The sequence below is a fragment of the Camellia sinensis genome, chromosome 1 (assembly GCF_055761805.1).
Source record: "Camellia sinensis isolate YWXY chromosome 1, ASM5576180v1, whole genome shotgun sequence".
NCBI classification, from domain to species: Eukaryota; Viridiplantae; Streptophyta; class Magnoliopsida; order Ericales; family Theaceae; genus Camellia; species Camellia sinensis.
In genome coordinates, this window is record NC_138961.1 from 84,479,425 (window position 1) to 84,491,627 (window position 12,203).

The window sequence follows — 12,203 nt, forward strand, 5'->3', positions numbered from 1 at the left end:
CACATTCTGGTTTGAGACCTCAGATTATTCAAATCAATTGACAATAAGAGTTTATATTTGTTTGGGTGGACATAGTCATGATATTGGACTAAAAATCAAATAAAATTCATAAGGGTTATTTTTTGATAAATCTTCTTTCTAAATATTTTATTCTATCTAACTCATATATATATTTTTTTGAGTATTCTATTAAGTCCTGTTTAATGTAATATGACCAAATCATCATTTCTAATTTTTTTCATGTGTTTCTATTTTGAAACTAATACATAATAATAGTCCCTCATTTTATGGAGAAAATATCTCCCTCATTCAAAAGAGAAAATATTTCCCTTATTTCATAAAGAAAATCTATCCCTTATTCTAAGGAGAAAATATCTTCCACATTCCATGGAGAAAATCTTAAATGATGAATTTTGAACCTTTTTATAATTTAAAAATTTTAAAAATAACACAACAAAAAATTTGAACGAAAATAAAAAAACAATGTGAATGTTCACAGTAAACAACAAACATACAACTAACTTTTAAAAAAACAAAACATATACTTCAATACAATATGTATATTTACAATAAACAATAAATATATAACTAACTTTCCAAAAAATAAAATTTATACCAAAATACAATGTAAATGTTCACAATTTACAATTAATATGCAACTAGTTTAAAAAAAATAAAAATAAACTCATACCAATGTGAGCATTCACTCTATAACCTGAAAACATAAAATAAAATTGAAAAAGTAAAAATTGACTATTTCGATTGTTCAATGGTAACAAAAATGATTGTTCAACTAACAAGCATAGTTAAAAAAAAGGCAGTGGCTTTGGTCCAGTCCAAGATCAGACTGGACCGTGCTGTTGGGCCTGTGGGGGCCCACCACGGGTCCCGTTTTGATAATCCGAACCGTTCAATGTGTAAAACTCGTCGAGTACTATATGCCTGTAAAAAATCACGTTGATCGGATATCAATAACTATGTGAACAAAACAATTTTTTATTAACCGTTAATTGTTTCACCGTCTATTTTTTTATACAAAACTGATTTGATCACATAGCTATTGATATCCAATCAACGTGATTTTTTACAGCCATGTAGTACTCGACGAGTTCTACACATTGAACGGTTCAGATTATCAAAACAGATCCCAAAAGGGCCCCATGGGCCGAACTGGACAGGTCCAGTCTTGATCTCAACTTGAGACAAGCTGGACCCAAAAAAACAAAATACAATATCAGCTTATTTGGTTTTGTTTTTCTGAAAACAATTTTCAAAAAATTCTATTTTCTTGTTTTTCGTATTTTTTTATTTTTACTATTTTTTTAATATTTAAAGAAATTTTTTTAATTTTTAGACACACTTAACATAAATATACATAAAAAGTATAATTTTTGTGAAAAAATATTTTAAAAATTCAAGAAATACCAAAAATACAAAAAAAAAATTTAGTATATTTTTCGTATTTTTATGTATTTGTTAATTTTTTAAAATATTTTTTCACAAATTTTTTACTTTTTAGATACATCTAAGTAAGGTGCATCTAAAAAAGTAAAATACTTAAAATTTTAAAAACATTCACTAAAAACAAAAACAAAAAAAAACATGAAAAATAAAAAACTCAATTTTCAAAAAAATTAGTTCAGAAAACTCAAACCAAACACACTAATTAACTTTTGAAAAAACTTAAAAAAAAAAATTCATACCAAAATACAATGTGAATGTTCACAATTTACAATTAACATACAACTAACCTTAGAAAAACTAAATACATACAAATATGAACATTCATACTACAACATGAAATAAAATTGAAAGAAAAAAAAAAAAAGACTATTTCAATTGTTTAATGGTAACAAAAAAATGATTGTTCAAACAACAAGTATAGTAACAAATAACCAATGATATGTGAACATTTACATATTGCAAAATATATAATTTTGTCTATATCTATATTCCAACACTAATTTCTTAGACTTTCAAATAATATGAAATGTGCGCATTCACACTTATTGAGAAAAAAATAGAAACAATAGTAGCAATAAAATTAGAAATCTAAAAAAAACTCATTCACTCTAAAAATAAAAAAAAATATCATCTACATCCCCATCTTCATTATCATCTTTATCATTATCACTATCATTAACAATCTATGTAATTTCACCATTCTACAAATCCAGATCAAACCAAACCCACCATTGAAGAATATGTTTGTAACAAAATTGCTTGGACATAAATAGACTTTCGACTTACAACAATGAAGAAATATAGAGTTTTGAATACATAGCAACAATGTACGAATATAAAATTTAGAACACAAAGTGACAATGGAGGAGCACAAAAGCTTCACTGCGACAATGGGGGAATATAATTTTATTTCATCACCATGTGTAAACTAGAGTTTCTAAACCTTACTAAATAGAGAGTTTCGAAACCCTAACACAATGAATGTGAATGAAACTGATCAAAAAGAAAAATGTGAATAATGATAACTACCAAAATAGAGGTAGCAACAAAAAAAAAATGTGTATATCTTTTGTCTATGTAATACACATCAACAATAGACATAAGGGTATAATAGTCTAACAAATAATATAAATTAAGAAAAAAAGACCTCATTGAATAAAAGTATAAATAAATGAAATTAATTAGGTTATAATTTTTCTTAGTGGACTTATTAGGTTATAACATCTCTAAATAAGATTTATTAATAAAAAAAAATCCAATACGTAATCCAATATATAGCTAAAAAAAATTTGATATTCAAACTAATAATCTATTTGGATATAGTATCCCTATATGGAGACTGTTGAATCTTAAGCGTGGAGTATGATACACAAAAGTGGAAAAGCGAGATTTGGACTATCAATCTCATCTTACAACTCTGAGTCAATCCAAATATCAAATATGACACATAATTCAAAAGAAATGAAAATCTTATGACTAACCATCCTACGAATGCTAATCTTAAAAATCCAGTCCATTCAAATAAATATGGCCCCATAGTATCTAGATCATTTGTAGGGACATTAAAAAAATTTACAAATATTGAAAGTAAATTTATATTTTTTACAAATTTGTTAAAAGAATTACTTTTTATGGAAAAATCATTCTAAAAAAAAAAAAATCTGTGTTTGGTTTAGTATTTCCTATAAAGGAAAATTTCATAAATATACCACCCCAAAAAAGGCTGATTTAAAAAAGAAAAAATTAAATTCAAACCAATTTCAAACGAATGCGTTGATAGTTATTTTGTCTTAATGAAGAGAATTTTTAAAATTGTAAAGTGCGAATAAAATAAATTAAAAAAAGAAAGAAGAGACAGAGATGGAGAAGATACAGTAATTAATTGACTGAATTATCAAATTACAAGTAAAATAAAATAAAATTAGCTGTACACATATTGTTTTGAAATGTAACCGACATGTAAGAAATGCAGGAAATGTAAATGAAATGTAACAAATTGTAAAGGAAATGTAATAATTTAAACATAAGTTACACCTACTCTTAGGATTAAAAAAATGATAGAAAATTGAATTTAATTGGGATAAATTACACTTGGTACTTGTACATTTTTTACGAAAATCTCACTTTGATTCATTCATTTTCAATTGTAACAGTTAACCTTTTACATTTTAAATTAAGTTTCAATCTCATCATTTCATCTATCTACCATTAATAAAGCAAACGAAAATTGAAAGCGAAGGAAATAAAGTGAGATTTGATAAAATTGTAAAAACTAAAGTGAAATTTTAGTAAAAGTATAAGGGTGCTAATGAGACAACAAAAATATCACATTCTTCAAATAACAAGTTCCATCAACTTTGTTACCGATAGACGGATGAAAGGCTGAGATTGCCACTTAGGCTTCGTTTGGCAAGCCCAACTTGGGGTTTTTTTTGACTATTTTAATCACAAAAAATAAAATAGGCTTTTTAGCCCAATAAGACAAAACATCACATATAACCCATAATCATTACATTCTTTCTCTTACAAAAAAGTCAAAAAATTTAAAAGTTCTTCCCAAATCAGGCTTTTTAGCCTGAGGTTAAAATAGCCAAAAAAACCAAAAAGCCAACCCATTTCCCAAACGAACCCTTAACTTAAAGTGTAAAAATTTATTATTACAATTGAAAGTGAAATTTTGATAAAAATGCATAGACACTAAAAGTAATTTACCAATTAATTGTCTTTAATTTGTGTTAAAGAGCTTTATAATGTAACTACATGCATGAGGGTATTTATACGGAAAAAAGTTTTAACGATAATTGTAAGTAACTACCCATTACTCTCATCTTTGTTTTTAAAATGCCACATGCCCTTTCATGTCTTCTATATCCTTTACTTCATACTTCATTAGCAATTGGCACACGCGATGTACAATTCAAATTTGGTTTGAGATGTTCTAAAAAAGTACACTTTTTGACTTATTAACTTATATGGGTTGGGTTTGGATTGGATTTGATGTGATATGTTAGAGAGGTGATATGATTTAAATAAGATGATGTGACTTAAATAGGATAATGACTTTTTGACTTTTTGTATTATTTAGTAGATGTCAAACTTAGCCTTAATAAAAGTATAACAAAATACGTATTATATATTGTGTGTCACTAAGTTGTAAAAGTTCCTTTTTAGTAGACCCAAGGTCTAAGGTTTTATCTGTCTATCTATCTATCCATCTTCTTGTTCTTCTTATTTATTTATTTATTTATTATTATTTTTTAAGTAGAAATGAAGGACATGTGACATAAGAAAAAACAAGTAAAACCTTAGATACCAAGTCTAACCTTCGCTTATATAATAATATAAAATAGTATAGATGCTCTTTTATACGAGACCACTCATTTTGTAGGGTTTAACTTGATCAACTTGAGAGAGCATTTGGGCTTGGCAAGCCCATTTTGAGACCGATTTCAGTAATCTAAACCGTTTACAACTTAAGACATATTGAGGAGAATATTTATGCAAAAAAAAGGTGATTGGATACATATAGCTATATGTTTGAATCAAATTTGTATTATAAAAAATGAATGGCTATTTTTAAAATTATATTTGTCATTCATTTTTTTATACAAACATGATTCAAACATATAACTATCAATATACAATCATTTTTATTTTTTGCATAAATATTTTACTTAACGAGTCCTGTAAAAAGAACAATTTGAATCACCGAAATTGGTCCCCGATATAGGTCCACTAAATCTGAATGCTCTCTCATATGCCAATTTAAAAAAAGCCAAACCCAATTTTATTAACTTTTCTTAATTTTTGGTTGATTAAAAGAGTCGGCCATCTGTCGTGTTTATATTAATAAATAATAATAATAATAATAATAATAATAATAATAATATTTTTTTTTTTAATTTATGGTGTCAACAATTTGCTTGACATTTTCAAGAAAAGAAAAATAAAATAAAAAAGCGTGCATATTTAATTATTCACAAACAGAGCCTTAGGAGTCACTTGTGATTTGCCTTTTTGTTCTTTTATTTTTTTTATTTTTTATAATAAAATTTAAATTATTTTTTTTAAAGTTTTAGACTTTTAGAATCCACTTAATTAGAAAAACTAGAAAAGTTTAAATAAAAAAATACTAAAAACAAAAAAATATAAGAAATTAATTATTTTTTGGTTTTAGAAAACATTTTTTTAAATTATTCAATTTTTTTATTTATTTTTTACATTATATTCTTCTATACTAGACGAATTAGAAAAAAATGATATAAATTTTAAAAAATATAATTATTTTAGCTAAATATGAAACGAAGTTTTAATGTGTATAGAGTAGCTTCACTTGGCTTGGTGAACGCAAGATTTGTATCAATTTAAGAGGATTGATTTTCTGCGTGAGGTGCTCACTTTAATGAAAGAACATGGGCAATAGTAGTAGAGTAGTGTAAGTGGTGATAAAAATGGGGAGAAATTATTGAAGCTCGTGATGAAAGTTTAGCCTCACCGCCTTTGTCTTGCTCTTGCTTTTGTGGGGGCAATTTAATGGTTGCAAGGTGGGGGATAGGATAGCATGTGAAATGTCGGACACATTGATGAAGACGCATCTAAGCTCCTCCTCTTCTAACTCTTAATGGCCTTCAATGGCCTTTTTAGCCACATTTGGACCACTGACATCATGGGGGAGGCCCCTTCAAAAATGATTGGTGGCTTTGAGTTACAAGTGTAAGTGCAAGGAATTTTTTTTTTGGTAGGTGGGCTACATAGATCAAAAAATCATACATTGTATATTATTAAATGAAGTATGAATAATGTCGGTTAGATTCATTAAATTATTATCTTTACAGAAATATGATCGGATTATGGACACATCTCTAATAGCACATATTTTTAGTTATGCTATGGGCACTAAAAAAGAGTATGGGGTAGACTAGTTTAGGCCTACTTGTAATTCTATATATTTATGATGGACTAACATGGAATTGAGACTTTATAAATATATGGTTGAGGTCTCTACTCCAACCCTAGCTCCCTTAGCCCCCATCTCGGAAGTGGGGAGGCTGCTGCGTAGCCCGTGCAACAGCGTCTGCTATGCGGCAATTTGGGCCTATTTCGGAGCCCATTTTGATAATTTGAACCGTTTACATTTTAGAATACGTTAAGTAGAACATGTCTACAAAAAATCAAATTGATCGGATATCGTTTACCTATTCATCCACACACATTTGTATTCATTTTAATCAAGCTAAAATACATTTGTATTTATTTTTGTAGATACAAATGTGAGTTGATGAATGTGTAAACGATATTCGATTAACTTAATTTTTTACAAGCATATTCTACTTTACGTATTCTAAAATGTGAACGGTTCAGATTATCAAAATAGACCCCGAAATGGGCTCAAATTGCAGCACAGCAGACGCTGCTGCGCAGCAGCGTCCCCATATACCCCCATCTCATATTTTTCCATTGGTGTGTAAGAGATAAAAGAAATAAGATTTTGGAGTGGAAGACAATAACGACAAGAAGTCTATTGCTTGAATTGCCACCATCAATGACGTCAAGTACGTAATTGTTATTGTTTTCTTATATTGATTTGACTTGAGATCTTGGGATTTAATTTTTTATTGAAATCCCACAAGTGGTATCAGAGTTTCTTATCAGATCATTGAAAAAATATAAAATTATTATATTCAATTATGGATTATTTTTGTATGATCAGAAGACATCGTAATAATATATAACGCATATGATCTGCTATTATCAATGTTGATGTCAATTTTCATTTCAATATATATATATATATATATATATATATTTTAATGCTTCTGCCCTATTGACATCATAAAGATAGCTGTATATGTGTTCATGGAGTGAGTCTTGAAGAGGGACCATGACAATATTTTTTTTTTCCCATCTTGGTTCATTATTTTATTTATTTACTTTGATTGATGAAAACATATTATGTTTGATTACCATGATAACAAATAATAGATTTGTATATATGAGATTTTTGTTACCGTTATGACCATTGATATAAATTTGTTTGTACATAATTTCCGTCAGCTTCAGCGGACTTCATTTAATAGTACTTGAGATTTAAGTTTGATTTAGTTTGATTTGATATAATTTTCATCAGCTTCTGTATTATGATGTCAATGAATTTATGACCATAGCAGTATATTTGTGGCTTTTGTAATATATACATGATGTATTCCATGATGGAAAATGTCTCGTAGCTCAAATTTTGTGGCTCAAAAGTGGCTCAAATGGCTAAAACGACGTCGTTTTGGCCATTTTTATGTTGTTCTGTACTCAAAACGACGTCGTTTTGACAATTTGAGCCACTTTTGAGCCACAAAATTTGAGCTACGTAGCATTGCCGTTCCATGATTGAAAGACATAAGATTCATTGTTTTCACAGCACTATTGTTATCTAGTTTGCTATTACATATTAAGGCAAATATGATTGGCACCATGTATATGTATTTGTCCCCATCACTGCTGGAAAAAAGGCTTTTAGCGGCGTTTTATGTCTGAAAAACGCCGCTAATTCCTTTAGTGACGCTTATCACCAAACGCCGCGGCCGTCGCTGTAAGTTTATGACGCTTTAAAAACGTCGTTAAATTAGTATAGGCGGCGTTTAAAAAAACGCCGCTAAATGTGATAATCAACGGTAACATGACGTCACACAGGCCTTCAGCGACGCTTCAAAAACGTTGTAATAGCTTTTTAGCTATTTTAAATATATAACTACAGTGGCGTTTTGAAAAACGCCGCAATAGATTTTTTTTTTTTTAACTATTAATTTTGTAAGATTTACCTGTAAAAATAGCAATAATGAATAAAACTTTGTATAGACATATATTTCTGTGAGATTACTATTCCCTCACATCTATAATAGTACCCAATACATCCTTCAAGAAAAAAATCCAATAATTTCAATCCCAACATCATTCTACCTGTGTATGTTTTATCTTGACCAAATGCATTTAAATTGTTTATTGATAGAACATTTCTAGAACACATCAGAGGATTTACAAAGAACCCACAAATCCCTGTTGTATTTTATACAAGTGCATGAATCAATCACAAAAAGAAAAATAAAATAAAATCTGTGATTTCTCAAATCAATGTCTTCAATTTGGAATGTTCACCATCTCAGCTTGGCTAGGAAATACTGCAAAAAAGTTCACTAATAAGAATGCAAAAAATCAAGATAAAAAAAGAAAAAAATAACACAAAAAGTTCGCTCAGGAAGAAATTCGAGTACCTTTTTTTGAATAACACAAAAACTGAATTTAATAGCATCTAACCCATTACCTGAATTGACTGCAGAATGAACATCTAAACACTCAGAATTAATCAAATACCATACCTTCAGTATAGGCATGTTGTCCTTTTCAATTGATGGAAGTGCCTGTAAAGTCAACATAAGCTACAAAATCACAGATTAAACTGTTTTTCAGTAACTAAACAGACAGAATCACATATTTGAAGCTCAAATAACAAACAATCAACAATCAAATTAAACTTCATAAACACAATCATATACATACACACACACACACACATATATATATATATATGCAATTTGTATAGATCAAAAAGAAAGTAGAGAAACGAAACATACCTTGAAGATCGGCGATCTCGCAGTGACAGTGAGGAACAGAACAGAGCTCAAGAGGAGAATCAAACAACAGAACAGCAATTTCTGAAGGCACATGCACAAATACCCAATAAATATCTTATATTTGATTCAAAACTGTGGGCCTTTCATTTGGGATTCAAATTCCCAATAAATAACCCACATACTCTGCATTCTTTCCCATAACAGAATCAACTATAAAGTAGGTAAGATTCAAATTTTGTTTACTCAGATTCAGAATATGGTATCCACAAACCTAATATATGTATGTAAAGACAAACAGAAACAAATATATGTCAACATTTATATATATTATAGATGCAACACAGATAAACTACAAAAGGGAAAATCAGATAAACTACAAATTTGTCTATCACTACAACTAGATTTTCATTAAAAAGAAGAAATATAGGAGAGAGTGAAAAACATTCCAAAGCACTTACAGCAAATCTCAGAAGAAGACATGATTTTCCAACTCCAGAATCTCCAATCAGCAAAAGCTTGAACAAGTAGTCATTGCAAATGACAAAAGGAATAATAACCTTTTCATTTTAAACTCAGCTGAAAAATTACAAAATACTTAACGACGAAATACACCTTCAACATTTAATTGAATAATATAGGCCTATGGTAAATATAAAAAAAAGAGTAATCATTTTCCACAAAACTGATATTTCCTGTAGTGAAGGAATGCTCATTCATTAATGCAAAAGCAAATATACCAACATAAAAAAATATACTGAGCTCCAAAAGCAACCATAAGTTACTTATTTAGCAGTAGTACCAACATAAATGTGCAATGTCAATGAGGTAGTGCAATGGAAAAGTTGATGGTCAAATGCACCTGCATATATCACATATCATTTTCACTCTCCTTCTCCAGCTGAGTCTCTTTTTCAGCCCACTCACATGGATTAAATGATACAATGATCCCATTTCCACGTATTCAGTCACCATGGACAGCCGAGGAGGCTTTGTGCAGGCACCAAGGAATAAAATAACTGCAAAAAAAATGTATTATTTTCTTCATATCACTACACTACAATTATTCCAAGTTTCAGCACTTTTTGTCCATCCCCATTCCCACACCGTGACCGGTGGTGGAAGCTCCCGACGCTGCGAATCATACGCTGCCAATAGTTCTTCAACGCTTCCAAGAGGAACTAGAGACTGCAAAAGGCATACCCACAACCACCAGTCAGAACAAAATAAATAAATAAAATATGGCACATTAGTAAAGACAAGATCTTATTAGTTCAACATTATAACTAGCATTCCACATTAGTTCCATGTTTTAAATATAAATGTCCAAAGTCGGACCTGTCAAGCTTCAAGATTTGAGACTGCCATCGCTCCAACGTATGGAAGACTTTCAATCACAGCATCAGCCAAATCTGAAATGAAAGTGGCACATCAGCCAAAATGAGAAAGATATAATACATATAAAAAGAGTCCTTGCAATACCTGCAACCATGTTAGGCTAACCTGCACCGCAAGACTGGAGGTGGACAGTACTTTCCACAATGCCATTGTACCAAGTCACAGCTACACTCTAATTAAGAACCAAGAAACAATGAGAATGGAGAAAGAGGTAATTTGCACTGTAGTATTTGAATGAGGCAAGAATTTAATCCAATAAGAGAGATCAATTCTTGTTGCATTCTGTTTCAAACATGAATTGCTCTAAGGAAGTTTCTAATTGTTTAATAGTTGACAAGAAACCAATTTCTTTTGAAGCTTTGTCTTTTGGGAAGTACCAATTTCTTGAAGAACTGAAAACATATATGAATCTATTCATCAGATCAAAATACCTCATTCGCAAAAATCTGACATGACATCATGGAAGAAAACCACTGTAAATATATGTAATAGTAAAATTACTCCAAACAGAACATCATCTTTGCCCGATTCTCATTGAAGCTCAATATTGAAGCTACATTACCACAGCGATAACAATAATTTGGAGCAGACCATACCTGATAAGCCAAGAAGCACACAGTAAAATTAATTAAAATATCACCAAATCTGAAGTGATGTTATATACACTAGTCATGTTACATAGACTCAAGTCCCCCTATCAAGTGTGGATATTATACATCTAAACTCCCAAATTTCTTGGCATGTTTCTCTTATTTCTCAAGGCAGAATACTAACTTTATGTAAGACAGTGTAAAAGCAACAGAAAATGAAAAAATAAAAGACAATTTCTTAGTATTTACAATTCAGTGCGAAAGTTTTTAAATTTGCAGTAGAGGTGAGATCTTCAATCTTTATAACAAACATATGGAATCTGTAAGTCGGAGGGATTTTTCGGACAAAATTACCCCTCAACCCATTATATCCCAAGCATGTTTACCGTCATCCACCACTGTGAAGACATCAGCCATAATCATGTACAGAGAGATTCATGTAAAGTTCTAAAAAAAAATTAACATTAGCAATAATCAAACTATGAAGAGAGAATAAGAGGTTTTACCCGTATGTATTATGTACCTAATGTCATGGAGACAAAAATGTCTACCAAAATTAGCAATTTAGATTCACCTAGCATACTTCTTATAAAATTTCAGTGATACCTAACGTTCTAATTTTTAAACATGATTTCAGAAATGCATCAACGACTTTAATCATGGAACACTTATAGCAAGAATATAGCTTTACTTCAGATCAACTTCAGCTAATAAATTACCAGCTTCAATTTGTGGAAATTGAAATGGAAGACACCACTGTAAATTATACAAAAGTTTCTAATTTGAATCCAAGTGAGCAGTGGTCACTGATCCATGGAAATGGGGTGACAGATGGCAACCAAAAGAAGAAAAGAGGGCCATATCTCTGCCACATGTTTAAGTTGTTATGGTGTTACAGTTTGTATTGATCCCTAAAGGCCTTAGGCACTCAAGTAAAAATAATTATACAAGTTAATATCCATTATTCTTATATCAATATACTACAGTAAACGCCAAATATAACTGTTCAGAAGCCTGAGGCAGATAGCACTGGACAAGAAATTTAAGATGACTTACTATAGCCAAACATAGTCCCTCTCTCACAAACCATAACATTTTCATTTCCAGCCAATCTAATCTTTTCAGCAGAATT

General features: G+C 29.9%; 1 protein-coding gene across 8 annotated transcripts; it reads right to left on the reverse strand.

Annotated features, from left to right (window-relative positions):
• Positions 1 to 8,424: 8,424 nt before the first annotated feature.
• On the reverse strand, positions 8,425 to 11,126 carry LOC145795722 (uncharacterized). Of its 8 annotated transcripts, none has more exons than XR_014336710.1 (7): positions 10,913 to 11,126; positions 10,566 to 10,653; positions 10,422 to 10,495; positions 9,946 to 10,271; positions 9,545 to 9,662; positions 9,087 to 9,167; positions 8,425 to 8,891 (listed from the first exon to the last, which is right to left on the reverse strand). XR_014336710.1 is itself a non-coding variant. In XM_082880605.1 (7 exons), the coding sequence occupies exons 4-7, from the start codon at positions 9,949 to 9,951 to the stop codon at positions 8,649 to 8,651; spliced, it is 387 nt and encodes a 128-aa protein (XP_082736731.1). In that variant the 5' UTR covers positions 9,952 to 10,271; positions 10,422 to 10,495; positions 10,587 to 10,653; positions 10,913 to 11,126; the 3' UTR covers positions 8,425 to 8,648. The 8 variants fall into 8 exon arrangements, 4 of the variants coding, with proteins under 4 accessions (XP_082736731.1, XP_082736721.1, XP_082736725.1 ...); XM_082880605.1 differs by having other exon boundaries at positions 9,545 to 9,601; positions 10,587 to 10,653; XM_082880595.1 differs by having other exon boundaries at positions 9,545 to 9,601.
• Positions 11,127 to 12,203: the final 1,077 nt, after the last annotated feature.